At 36.7% G+C, this 14,119-nt stretch overlaps 2 protein-coding genes across 2 annotated transcripts; one reads left to right on the top strand and one right to left on the bottom strand.

The window, feature by feature from the left end:
* Positions 1-2,595: 2,595 nt before the first annotated feature.
* On the bottom strand, positions 2,596-6,410 carry LOC108041430. The gene is made up of 5 exons (XM_017119358.1): positions 6,312-6,410; positions 6,071-6,253; positions 5,854-6,018; positions 5,588-5,796; positions 2,596-2,635 (listed from the first exon to the last, which is right to left on the bottom strand). The coding sequence occupies exons 1-5, from the start codon at positions 6,354-6,356 to the stop codon at positions 2,596-2,598; spliced, it is 642 nt and encodes a 213-aa protein (XP_016974847.1). The 5' UTR covers positions 6,357-6,410.
* Positions 6,411-7,533: 1,123 nt separating this feature from the next.
* On the top strand, positions 7,534-8,498 carry LOC108041434. The gene has a single exon (XM_017119361.1). The coding sequence runs from the start codon at positions 7,572-7,574 to the stop codon at positions 8,430-8,432; it is 861 nt and encodes a 286-aa protein (XP_016974850.1). The 5' UTR covers positions 7,534-7,571; the 3' UTR covers positions 8,433-8,498.
* Positions 8,499-14,119: the final 5,621 nt, after the last annotated feature.

Genomic DNA, 14,119 nt, shown 5'->3' with positions numbered 1-14,119 from the left:
TATCTTACGTGCATGTATACATTATTTTGGCAATAAAACAAGTTCAAATTATAGAGACTTCAGGAAATGGAAATTCAAATGTTTTTGTTCTTTATTTGAAACTAATAAAAATATGGTTTTTGAAAATGCTAATTATTTTAAACAGTCGAACTATGGATGTTCTCAAATGAATGAAAAACCATTCCAACATTTCTTTATATTTCTTAATTTTAAAAAATCATTTTCTTTCAAAACTACGTTATAATTTGTGAGTGTGCTTTTTATTCGAGAGCACTTATACATGCACTTATACAAAGAAATTGAAGTATAATTCGCTTTCACTTATAAAAACTGAAACTGAAAACTGATAAAAAACCATATGAAAATCCTTTTCATTAATCAAATAATAAGCTCAAAGACAATCAGCTCTAGCCCTTGTGCCCACAGCGGATAATTTGCGTCAAAATGTCTGTTTATTTGAAGAGCCAGTGGCTCCATAGAGTTCGTTCCTCTGAGCGACGTGCAATTGAATTAAAATTAAAATATATATAAATGCCACAGCCGAACGGAAATACGTAATAATTTGCAAATTATTTGCTGTGGGTGCACAGCACCTACAAGGGGTCCGATTCAGGAGTTATAAATTTTAAAAAATAATTAAAAACGGTTTGTGCGGCAAGTCGCTTTCAATTACTGAAAAATGTCCTAAAATGAATGCATTTTCCACTGATTGTGGGCGATTGTTGTCAGGCCTCAGGTTGCGACAGGTTCAAACCTCCTCCGTTGACAGCGGCGCAATGAGTAAATTGAAATGTGCCGTCCACTGGACGTGATCGACCCCCCCTCCCCCTCCCATGGCAAACCCAAAAAGTGCGTGACGGTTTCATTTGCTTTATGTGCATATCTGTTCTGGGACAAAAAATGTTAAGCCATGAACGGTTGCAGTTGCAGTTGCAGCTGACAATTGACAACTGCATTTTTGAAGCTTTTATTCTGTCAAGTGAAAATTCAACACGATTAATTTCAATGGACTGCGAAAGACGATTATGAACGTTCACACTTACTTTTTTTATTGTAAATAAAATGATACTTTATAATATGGAAAGGATTTCAATTAAATTGCTCAATGAGAATTGCATTGAAAAAATCGCAAAGTTGTCGATTTTTTCAAAAAATGTCTGGTGCATCGGATGATTTTTTGGAAAACTCCTTAGTGTGTTTATGTCATTTTCCTTTTCTTTTAACTGTTGACATGAAGCACAGTACATGTGAACATCTATTTCTAAACCATACATTAGTGGAGATGGGGTATAATAAATTAAACGTTAAAACGGTTTCAGCTCCAACGTATAAAATTCTTGATCAGAATGATAACTCCACTCAATTCACAAGACAGCTAATTTCTGTGGCTCCCACATTCTTTAGAGCAGAGAATTGGTTATGGTCTAATTACAGAAACAGAGTTCTTCAAAAACAAAACAAAGTTTGTCACGAAGTCATTTATTTCCCATACAATAGTAGTTCAAACCGAACTTCCAATTTAAAACATCCTTATCAGACAGTCCCTATCGATTAGATTTCCAGCTGGGACGACAACATTCACTCCAGTTGGGAGCATAAATCTCCAATTGGTCAAACAGGTAATCACTCAAATCGCTCTGATTTGGTTCGAATTGGTAACGGTCATAAATAAACTAGTTGGGTGCGGACGGCTGGGAAGGCACAGCTCATAAATTAATTCAATCAATGTCAAAATGAAATTGATATTTTCACATCCAGAGAAGCAAAGGCGATCTTATCGCTAATTAATGTGTACGTCCATGGTCACAGAGTGGGTGCTCATAATGGGGCTTGTAATCGATATCGAGCAGGGGATGACACACATATTAAAGGTTATAAATTTACATGAACTAGTTTTTTCCCATTGGCAACGTGATAAAAAAACGTGATTATAAGCTATGAGTTATTATATGCCATTATTAAATTATAGGAAAAAAGATTTGACTTCGAAAGACAGGAGACACGGGGCGAATACCTATAAATAGTACCTGTATGAATCAATAGTTAAGGGTAATATGGTTTAATTAATTACTTTTAAATTTTAAAGGAGTCATTTTCCTAGATAAGAAATAAAAGCTCAAATTTGGTTAATACCTCATGTGTTTTAATGATTTCATCAATTATGCTAACAGTTCAACTTCTTTTAGTGTGTTGACTTTTTGTCTAGATTATTATATGTACTATAAATAATTGGAACCAGTTTTTTAAGATCACTTTGCCAAATTGCAAGAAACAAAAGGGTTACCAAACCAAAAGATATGAGACACGGGGCGAATTCCTGTACATAGTACCTAAATGAATCAATAGTCTAGGGTAATATGGTTTACTTCTTTAAATTTATTGTTTTACATTCTTATTATACCTGCCCAATTACAATGGGCTGGTCAGTTCTATATTTGTTTCCCCTAAAAGACACACAATAGCTATTAACATTCCATGAAAACACATAAGCTCACTTATATCCTGAGATAACTCAGCCACTTGCTGTGATGAATTCATAACCGACGAAGTCAATCAATCGCTCATCTGTCAAATGACAAATGATTTTTAAAATCACTACGTTGAAGCCTTGCGATCCAAACCGAAAGTCAAGCCACTTGAAAGGAAAGTGGAGAAAAAATATTCATAGAACACGGAGATGCGGAAACAGACACTTTAAATGCTTGCGATATTGTCAATCAAAATTCAATCGAAGCCATGAATCATGCCCCAACAGAGGAGGTGAATGGGAATGGGAATGTGAATGAGGATGGTTGCTGATGGCTTCGAGAGCAACTCCGACTCAGTCGATTGACGGATAGATGTAGATGGATGGCTGAGTGCAGTGGCACCGAGTGAAAAAACATCACATCACGATGGGAAAAAGATGAAATGGAATCAGTCAACAGGAGGATGCGTGTTGAAGGATGGCAGAACTGGATGTGTGACAAGTGGGGCAAGAGGAGACGAGGCATTTAACATTGGCATCCTGCCGCACAAGGATCGCAAGTGGAATGCCACCTCGAGTCCTCCCTTTCGGTTCGCCGTCATCAGTCAACGTCAACGTGATAGTTTTGACATTTTTATGAGCAAATGATAAGTCCCACTCTGATGGCGATGGCCAATGTTTGACACTTGCCAGCCGCAAAATATTTGCAAGCACCCATCCGTACGAGCCATAAGAAATTCCGTGGGTGCCATATTTATGACCTGGGCCTGGCACTTCGTCTCCAGCTCCGCATTCCACTTATCGCACACGATGTGTATATTTTTAAATTTAACACTGACAGAGTTAACAAGCGTGTGGTCCTCCTATCGTCGTCAATTCGGGAATGGCAATCAATCAAAGCGACTTCATAGCCCCCACACGTCACACCCACCCACAGTCGTTAAGGTTTCGCTGGATCGTTCACGTGTTTAATGACTGACTTTGACAACGGATCCATAAACCCGATAGCGAGAGTGGCCAGAGCAGTTCAATAACACTTGGTAGGCTAAAATTAGGGTTTTAAAGTGAGAAAAAGTATGGAGTTTGACTTTTAGCCAATTTAAGCTTACCATGCGTATGAGAAAACGGAACTATAATTGGCTTTAATTGGGTTTTATAATTTGGCTAATTAATTACTTTTAAAATCCTAAGGAGTTATTTTCTTAGATATGAAATAAAAAGGGGGTACTTACTATTGAAGCTCAAATTTGTTTAATATCTGATGTGTTTTTATTATTATTCAATTCCTTTTAGTGTGTTGACTTTTTGTTTAGATCTTTATATGTACCATAAATAATTTGAATCAGTTTTTTAAGATCATTTTTCAAATTGCAGGAAACAAAATGGTCACCAAACGATACTTTTATTTTTGGTTGCAGTTTGGGAAAATTACATTTTTTCTATCATTTTTACTACAATTATTTCTTTATTTTCCTAGACATGCGTAAATGAAATTAAATTAGATTAAATAAAAAACACTTTTTTAAGAACTTAATTTAAATATGAAAATTATTTACCTTAACTAGATATAGGCTAATATTTTATCTTCGAGTAGAATAGATTTAATGAATTACGGCCTTATGAGTATATATTTTCGGCACTTGAATTTCGTGGAGCTTTTTTATATAATAATAAAAATAATAATACAAACTTAAAAAAAAGTGTAATTTTCTTAATCGAACTCCCACAAAAATCGAAGACTTCTCGGATGAGCATTTTGTCGAACTTATTTTTGTGAGCTGGTGTAATTATCAAAGTCTTTAAGCCACCCATGTAAATGCATGTTTGAATAGGCTTGTTTATCAATTGTAAAACTAATCGAAAGCAATTTGCATTTATCTACCTTAGACCACAGTGGCCAAGCACGACTTTCGGTCATAAATTTCCCAAAATTGATATCCTGATATCATCTATATAAATACAAATTTCAAAGCAAAAAAATAGACAAACACAATAATTCGGGGTAGCAAAGCGCGACAGATTCTGACCATTAATAATTGTGTACAATTGTCAAAAATTCGTGCGTTTTGCTTAATGTGAATTGTTTTGCAATTCCGAAAATGCATTTTTGCCTACTAATATTGACTTCCGTTTCCGCTGCACGAGTCCACAGTATGCTTCCGCCAGTCTTTCACCTCTCTCACCCATTTTTATGTTTGGCGCCATTCGAAACTTTTTTGCACCCCCTTTCCCCCACCGTGAAATGCCTGGGAAATTTGTTATCGTCGCAATTACAACAAAATCAATTTTCCATGAAATGCCACAACAGACAAAAGGCAACAAACAGAAAAAAGAGGAAATTTACAAATCAGACAAATAAATTTACAAATAAATACCCATACGCAAAATATTTGACATTTATTAATTAAAAATGTGAGAAAATTTATATTAATTTTATTCAAATTGTCAACGGCAACAAAAGGAAGCTAATTTCAATTTATTTCATTTGTCCCATTCAGGTTTGTCATCTGCATGTTTTATGCGCCAAAGTGGCATAGATAAAAATTGGCACTCTAAAACAATAAATACCATGAAGATATGTGCATGTAGTTTTTATGGACATTTAATATTGCCATGCTTTTGATCAAAGTTGAAATTTCTAAACAAAATGTTGACCTTATGTATGTATTCAGATTTTATAAAGACATAAGTTTTAAATAAAAAAAAATTATATTTTAATTTACAAACAATATTGGCTAAAAACTTTCTAAGCAAAGTATTTACCTTATATATGTATTCAGATTTTATAAAGACATATAAATTTTAAATAAAAAACAAATTACATTTTAATTTACAAACAATATTGGCTAAAAACTTTCTAAAGAAAACATTTACCTTATGTATGTATTCAGACCTTATAAAGACAAATAAGTTTTAAATAAAAAAAATGGTATTTAAATTTACAAACAATATTGGCTAAAAACTTTCTAAGCAAAGTATTTACCTTATGAATGTATTCAGAATTTATAAAGACAAATAAGTTTTAAATAAAAAAAAATGTTATTTAAATTTACAAACCATATTGACTAAAAACTTTTTTTTTGGTTTATTTTACCAGTCAAACTTAATAGTTTTTTATACACTTTAAACGCATAAATATATAATATGATCAGTTCCAAGCAAAGTGTCAATCTAAACATCAAGAGACCTATTTGCTGCATTGGGTAAAATATGTTCTGAACTAAATGACTACAACCTAAAGTAATTAGCTCGGGATTATAGCAGTGCTTTGGAACCTCCTGCAAATAACTCATATAGGATCGGGGGCCTTCCAATCCACAGCATTGAAGCTGAAAGGTGATAAATGCTATAGAAAATCGTATTAATTAAAAAGGAGGAAACCTTACCGTCTTTTCAAGCGTTGGCCAATTCGTGGCATTGTAATTGAAGTAGTTTAGCCACATTTGGGATAATTCCCCCATGTATAAATCATAGCTGTTACTCAGGATCCGTAGTCGCTCTGAAAATGTGTAATACGTCCAATTTAGGACGTACATTAGCACAGGTATATACTAATTAAAAATATTACTTTCTTTATAACGTATTTAGTATTTAGTTACTTACTCCTACAGCAATCCAATCAGCAGTCAAATATGCTAAAAAAAAGCTGGCCCAAAATAGGACTATAATAACGAAAATGGTATTTGTTAGACCAATAAAATAACTTATTACATCAGTAGTTATTTTAAAGCCATTATGTTTAATGGTGTAAAATATAATTACTCGCAGTAACGTGGCCAAAACCAGCTAAAAAATTGAGTTTGTGGTTGAGTCTTCTAAAACTGACTGCTTTTCAATTACTTACCCCAATTAGTACTACATTCATCTTCTTTACTAAGTTTTCCACCATTTTGTAGACAATCTCTATATGAATTAATTTTTATTTCACAGAAGTTGACTGATTATTCTATGCCTCCAAAAAGTTAAGCATTACTTTTTGAAATAAAAATTCTGTAAATCTGGTGATGATTTGTTTCGGTCAAAGCAATGGTTGTGTAGAAAATAAAAACAAATTTATTTGTCTTCAATTATGTATACAAAATCAGGCATGTTTTTGCACTTTTTTCTATTTGAGCTTCAATTTCTTTTTTCTGGTCGAAATTTCATTGTTGATTTATGGGATTTGCTATTTTTGACAGTTGTTGTTGCTACATGAAAAGTGTGTGGGATATGTGTTTGCATAAACAGGATTTTATAATCGGCTTTCTATATTAATTTTAATTTTATTTTCGGCATTTTATTATAATTACTCTTGATATATGTAAATGGTCATCGTTAGCAGAATTATCGTTTTGTTATATTTGCTGTGTTGTTGCTGCACTTGATGCCCACATGGATGTCCCTCAACTCGTTAGGGAATTTACTATTCATTTTTTGTGGGAGGCTGTTTGTTTGCCATTGCTCCAAGCGAAAAAATATTTCTGCGGTTTTAAATGTTTTTAATTGTCGTTGCTAGTTGTGCTTTGCTGTTTCATAATCGTATGCCCTTTGTTGGAAGCCAAATATGGGGACAATTTAAAATGCAAGAGAAAAAATACTGTAATATTTTGGCAAAATATTTATAATATTTTAATGCTAATTTCACCAAATCCAAATGCATTTTCGGATTGCAGTTCGGGCGATGGCTAAGCACTTTTGTGTATTTTCGGCTCTTTGTATCTGTTTGTGATATTTTAATTTTACTGTCACATTTGATCATAAATTAAGCGATTAACAAATAAAGCGCACCGTGGGTTATGGTTACCTACGCTGTGTTTATCTACCATGTTGGGTTTAACTCCATCGAAAGGACTTTCTAAGCCCCATCACATGATTAGTTTCGTTATAGAATTATAACTAAATTGTTGGATAGAGGCAAGATAATTAATTATCGCATATAAATGCATGAAGTTATCATTTATTTGGAGTATTCTTCAACTTTTAAAGTTGTGTCCCCGAAACCAAAAACAATATATTATTTCAGTGTAGACAAATGCTTTTCTATTTTGACAGTCGCGTTTGCTCTTCTCTATTTTTCATTTGAAAAATATATAAATCAAATATTTATTATATCTTGGCACAAATCATGTTCGATACAACTAAATACTTTCCACGTTCGGTTGACTCGGATCACCCATCCCAACTAGAGCCCAATGAGCCCACACCTTTCCATATTCCAGTTACCTATGAGATGGTTCATAATCTGGTGGGCAATTCACCGGATCTCGGTGGCATAGAAGTAGCATCAGGAGGTGAACAGGACACTGAAGATGGGGAAAGTGTAGAGACCACTGCCGCTGCAACTCCCCAATTGATGATTATTTTCGAGGAGGGGGACTTCAATAGTGCCCTGCACTTTCTCATAGAATCCGTTCACAATCCCTCTGCCCCAAATGCGGTGGCCATGGTTCTGGTTGAGGAGAAAATCCGCGAAGAGATCGTCAAGAGAATTGAGCCTAGAGTACGACCCCCTTGTAAATGTGGGGCCTCCAATCTGGAGGAAATTAAAGCTGACACTTCTGAGGTCGCCCCTCCACGGGTGTGCAAGTGCCCCCTTAAAGCGATCGGAGGGGATTACCCAACTGGGTCCATCACTTTTCACACATTTCGCAACAGCCAGGAGGCCATCGACATTTGCCAGCGGGAAACGCTGCCCTTCGCATCCGTCTCCATTTGGAACGAGAATCTGGACTGGTGCTACGAACTGGTGGTGGCCCTCAGTTCTCCACATTTCTTTCTGAACTGCACGAATGTGGACTTGTCACCGATCTCCAGGCAACTCACAGCCAAGCAAAATTACGTGGCAGTTGAAAACGGATTCCATTTCGAGAGCCTGCACATCTACAATCAATTCAAGGTGATTGTCTTTCCCATCGGTGAATTAATCTTGCCAAAACCCGAAAATTTACAGGAGGAGCCAGAGCCCATCTCCTTTTTGGAATCTTAGGATTACAAAATTTTGTTTGTTTCCTCATCATAAACATCACTTTTGCTAAATACAAATTTCAAGTTATTTTTGGCTGTTTTTATGATAATTGACATTGACGATACGATCGAATATGATGGCAGCTGTCAGCGGTAATAACAATATTTCTTTTGTTTGGGATATCGATTTTTTGGGTCGCCTTAATGAACGCAGATTATGTAAATGAAGCTTGCCAAACAGGTTGACTGAAGCATGACTAACTTTGTGTTGGAATGGACTGTCACTTTTATTTTTTCAATAATTGGACGCTGGTTGCTTTCAAAATAGTTGATCTTTTGATAAATTTGGTGTAATATATCAAATGTAATTTAGTTGAATTTTGTAACTCCAGCTTAGCCTAAGTATTTCCCTTGCTTTAGCCGATCTTCACTGCCCATTTGCCAACCGTAAAAGCCTTTATGATGCTGGGGTGTATAAATTTACGATCGCAAAGCATTCAGGAGTCACCGCAAGCCGGACGCACACTGTGCCTCCTCGAATCTGCCCCATAAAAACATCTCTTTATGGGCGGATGATGGGAGTGTGAGTGACGCCAGCTCGTCGCTTTGAGGCACTTAAGGCCGGGTCCAAAAATAAAGCCACGCTCATCAATGTGATTATCGGTTGTGGTATTTTTTTCTGCCCTGGAATTTATTTTGCATAAATCTCCCCGAAATGTCTGGCTGAATATGGGAGGAGGGCTTATCAGGTGCAGTCTAACTGCAGTCACACCCTCCGTTGGGAAATTCATTATAAAATGCGGTTTGAATTATTTGTCAAAACGTCTGGTCCAGGACGCAGTGACATTGATGTTGACATTGACAGACGGACTGGGTCGAACGTCCCCGGCAGACCAAGCCCAACTCACTTATTCGATGCGACAGAATAAATGAAATTGTTAATGGCCAGTGAGTCACCTCTTCAACGTGTTGGAAGCGTCATCATCGTCGGCTGCATCGCCCATACAGTCTTATTAAATGCTATATTTTATTGGTAAATCCATTCATCAGTATATGTGAAATAAATAGATAGATGCAATGAAAAAATTAAGAGTCTATAAAGCCTGGCTTGCTGTGGGCATTATGCTATAAAAAAAGCAAAAAGGAACTCTACAGGAACGTCCATCAAATGCTCTTTATTTTGGTAACCAATAAACAACGTTGAATTAATTTCTTAATAACCACAGAAATAATTGTTGGACTTGGTACATTTTCTGTGTATCTATCAAATATTAAAGAATATACGGGCTTAAAAACATTTCGCAATCAGGGCTCTGCAGAATTTCACGATTTGAGGACGTTAGAGTAACTTTCAGAATCAGCATGCTCAATCACAAGAAAATTTATTGAAGTCTATTTAAAAAATCGTTGACCTTACCATATAAAATGTGAAATACATGCATTTTCACCATTAAAGTTTAGCCACTGAACAATATTCAGTGATCGCTTGTGGGTCGCATTTCGACTTTTAGAGATATAACTGCATGCATGCTTCTACATTTAATGCAAGTCACTGCTTGCCGAGTCTCGAGTTAACTGTCAGTTTCAATCGTGTCTGCAGAACTTGTCACTCATTCAATAGTTTTGAAAATTGCGAATGTCACTTACAAGCCAACAACAAGGACCACCGCCTCTTCCAGCTCCTTCGTATATTCCACCTACAGACTCATGTGTCTGTGAGTGAGCATCCTTGCCAAGGATGCGGACTGAGACAATGTTGCGGAGACGAAGAAGGATACTGCCACGAAGACAAAGTCGGGCCAGAGGATGACGCGGCAGCAGACGCTGTGAATTAAAACAAGGCCAGGGAATAAAATAATAAAAGGACACAAAGACAAAAGCATAAGAAAACTTGAGCGTTCCCACACTCTCCCAAGCTCGGGTATTTGTGTGAGGTTGACCCATAATAGAGAAGGGTTTGGGGGGCGTCCACTCAAGAAAAAATTATTTAAGAGAAGAAAATGATGTCTAGAAAAGTTAAAAATGTTACTAACAAAATTACATTTACATTACATTACAAACATTTTCGGAAATGTGCTTTTTAACATTTAAGGATATAAATATATATATATAGGAAATACCCTGGGAATCCTTAAGATACAGTTCCTTAGCAACTTATGTATATGTTCATTTCAGATTCTTAACAATTAGAATTCCAGTACGTTTCCAACTTATGTATCTGTTCATTCTTAACAATTAGTATTTCAAATTTTATCAATTATCAGTTGTAATTGGTGAACAAACGTGCCCAAAAAACGGTCTGTAGAAAATAATATAATAATAACCAAACTTCAATAAGTAATCAAAATATACCATAGCATTAACACAATTTAAATAAAGTTAAATTATTAATATCTTACTTAAAGTAAGACATTATTTCCGTAAGTAAATATTTCTTAATGTAAGTACAATCGGAATATCTATAAATTACGTTATTATGGGAGTTAATACTCTAAGTTCTTATGTTGGTCCTTGTTGGTAACCAATTTTTACATAAAAATAAATAAATAGAAAAACATATAAACATAAACCCATTTTTTGGGGTTCCGTGGCTTTAGTTATGAAGCTTAAAACTCATTTTAACCATTTTTCTAGTGTTCTTTTGAGTAGAATATATTTTATTGCAAAGGTTTTTGACTTTGAAAATGTTTTGCCAGTGTCCCAGCAAGTGCAATATGTACTTCCCATCCCCAAGACTGAGAGCGGGACAAACATGTACGCATCAAAATCAGACTTGTAATCCAAGTGCAAGTTGCGAATCCAAAAATCCATCCATCGCTTCCAGAGCATCCTTCACTGGAGGTCCTCGCACCGCCTTCGTCCTGCCGGGAAAACTTGAGCAAGCCGGCAAACCGGCAAGCAAGTAAGCAGGAGAGCAAGCAAGCAGGAAAGCAAGAAAGCAGCAAAGCAGCAAGCAGGATAGCAAGCAGGCCTGCAAGTTGGGCTGAGGCGGAAGAGTTGGAAATTCGCTCGCCTGGTGTCACGTAGAATAGACACACAGACATGCAAGTGACAGACAGATGGAGAGACACTGTGACACGACACATTGACTGACAGCTGCAGGGATGCCGGTGGGCGTGGGTGGGCGTTTGGTGCGCTGGCCTGGGGGCGTGGTAGGTCTAAGAGGCTGCCACTGAGGTTGCAAGGATTTTGTGCAAGAAATGGCGTGTGCAAACAAAACCGAAAGACAAAAGCAAATGATGGACATGCACGGGACTGCAGGATGAGGAGGCGAGGAGTGCCATCAACTTCCAACTTCCATCTTCCATCGCTGGTCAATGGAACAGTTTCCTTAGTCAGCATCTCCGTGGGGCATTTAATTTCAAAGGATTGTGCAGCGACTGCAATGGAAATGAAGACAAATCTTAAAGGATATAAGCACTTACTCAAGTCCTTTTAACGTATTCCTGACATCCCGAAAGTATGCAGCGAAAATGAGATTGATAAGAACCTATTTAAATGTACGAAATCCTAAACAGAGGATTACAGAAAAAAAGATTGAATTAATTTTTTTTTTTTTTTATCAAATTACCCAAATTGAAAGCCATTGTGAAAATTGTTGGAAGCATAAACAAGTCCACCTAAATCCTAAAATACAATTGTAATACATACAATCATTTTGCTTTCGAGTGTCATAATGTCTAAATAATCATTTTAACGTGTCAGCAATAAAAAATTTAATTTCAGCTTTAAATTATGACATTTTCCCAAAACACTCATCCCCAAAAAACACTCCAACCCCAGAAAAAATATCACAGCTTTGGTGGAGGGGTCAAGTGACGAGACATTAGGCGATGGCAAAACATGAGACCACTGAAAGGAAATGGGCTGGGGGAAAGCGGAAAAAGGACGCTTTATGCAAAAAGTGTTTTTAATTTCATTTTTTTCACATTTAATTTTCGCCTTCGCATTTTTTGACGAAGTTGAAAATCATAAACCAGAACAGGACAAGGACGCGAACGAGGACGGGCAGTGAAAAATAAATAAGAGTAATTAAATTTTGTAACAAACATGACGAGATAATGGACCGGAGCCATTAGCAGAACGCCGAGCGAGGGCTGACGGCCAGTCAGGGACCCGAAAGATCACGAAAAGGAAAGTCCTTTCCGCCCCCAAGGACGCAACAAGGCGAGCAGCTGCCGCCTAGACGCCTCAGTGCACCACCCACCTGCCACCTGCCACTTGACCAGCCGTCATACATCATGGATCCGTGCAGCAGAAGCTCCTCGTAATGTCCCGTGCATTTTTCAAACAAAACGTATGCCAGCGATGGAAATCCTTTCCCGCTCACGAACCCAATTCCCAGAGGCAAATTTCTCTTGATTTTCCCTCTGCTCAGTGGCCCTGCATCATTTGTGGAACCATCAGGAGGAGCGGAGGGGTCAGATGTGGACTCAAGGCTCCGAGGACAGAACGTGAGATGACACGAAGCGTCCGCCGGCTCCAAAAAATCGTGATGAATGTCCGGGCATCAATAAAGGAGTTCCCCTGCCTTCAACGGACGGAAAATGCGCAACATTCTTGGGTGAAAATAAATTTTGAATGTTCTATGTTGCTCTGAAATCTTGTTAACCATTAAAGTTCATATCTGTAACTATATTTGTAAGTTGTAAAAAAATCTGATAATACTTAAATTTTTTTAAATTGCTATTATCTGGATATTAAAACTCTTATTTAAAAAATTTTTTTTTTCGTTTTGTTGAATTAAAATGTTTGTTGAATTCAAATTGTAAGTTTGGTAGCCATATTCGACTGCTATTCTGTCTAATTTACAATTTTTTACACTTATGCTTCCACAAACAAAACTGCCTTACTCTTAAAAAAAAAAAAAAAAAAGTAGCAGAAAAAAAGAAAATATATGTTTTAATGCAGATCAAAATTTATGTGAGTAAGCTTAAGTTCAATGACGAACTCTTTTACTCGACTATGTTACTCATCGACTATTAAAAGTTATACATTTTTAGCCTCTACCGAAAAATAATGAATCGATCAGTATCAATAAGGACCTTTTTTTATAGAAAGCATTTTTTATTGAATTATAAACGGAATCAGTTCGAAGCCTCAAATTTGAAATTTAGCCCAGAGCAAATGAGATTCATTTCGTTTTTATTCCCCACTGCTTTCTAGCATTTCACCATTCCTTTTATCAAAGCATCAATCGAAATGGTCAGCAACTTTTTGCCATCCACATTTTTTCTCAAAAGGAATACAAACAAGAAGGCCATCAGCTGTGCTTAGTTGTCCAGGGAAAAAATGGGCGGAGAGCAGGCAAGTTTCCAATGCAAGATGACAGCTCATTCGTCAAATCATACAAAGAAAAATGTGAACTCTTCATCAGCTTTTTGGGTCGAAGCAGCATCCTGCACATCGTCCTTTGTCTATTCTGTGTGAGCGCCATTTGGCCGCTGGGCAAGTTTGATGTTGACGTTTCAATATTGATGCAATGTGCCCCACGACCAAGTGTGTCCCTCGCTCGTTGGCTCCCTATATATGTATATCTATATGTATGTATAACATATTTCATCGGCCATGTCCGTTGCCAATTCTTTGACTGACATGAAAAATAACAAAACAACAAAGGCGGCCACTGCCAAAAAGGATAACGTTGGATTCGGGTAAACAACGCGATGCGATGTCCAACTTGATGACGATGACGCTCGCATCGCTGCG

The sequence above is a fragment of the Drosophila rhopaloa genome, unplaced genomic scaffold (genome assembly GCF_018152115.1).
Source record: "Drosophila rhopaloa isolate 14029-0021.01 unplaced genomic scaffold, ASM1815211v1 contig_2, whole genome shotgun sequence".
Taxonomy (NCBI): domain Eukaryota; kingdom Metazoa; phylum Arthropoda; class Insecta; order Diptera; family Drosophilidae; genus Drosophila; species Drosophila rhopaloa.
Note: the sequence above shows the minus strand (reverse complement) of the source record. Positions and strands in the feature narration are given on the sequence as shown.

Coding starts and splice junctions, on each gene's coding strand:
- LOC108041430 (XM_017119358.1), bottom strand. CDS start 6,356: ATGGTGGAAAACTTAGTAAAGAAGATGAATGTAGTACTAATTGGG. Junction 6,019..6,070: donor CTGATTGGATTGCTGTAGGA/GTAAGTAACTAA, acceptor ATTTTTAATTAG/TATATACCTGTGCTAATGTA. Junction 5,797..5,853: donor GGCCAACGCTTGAAAAGACG/GTAAGGTTTCCT, acceptor ATCACCTTTCAG/CTTCAATGCTGTGGATTGGA.
- LOC108041434 (XM_017119361.1), top strand. CDS start 7,572: ATGTTCGATACAACTAAATACTTTCCACGTTCGGTTGACTCGGATCAC.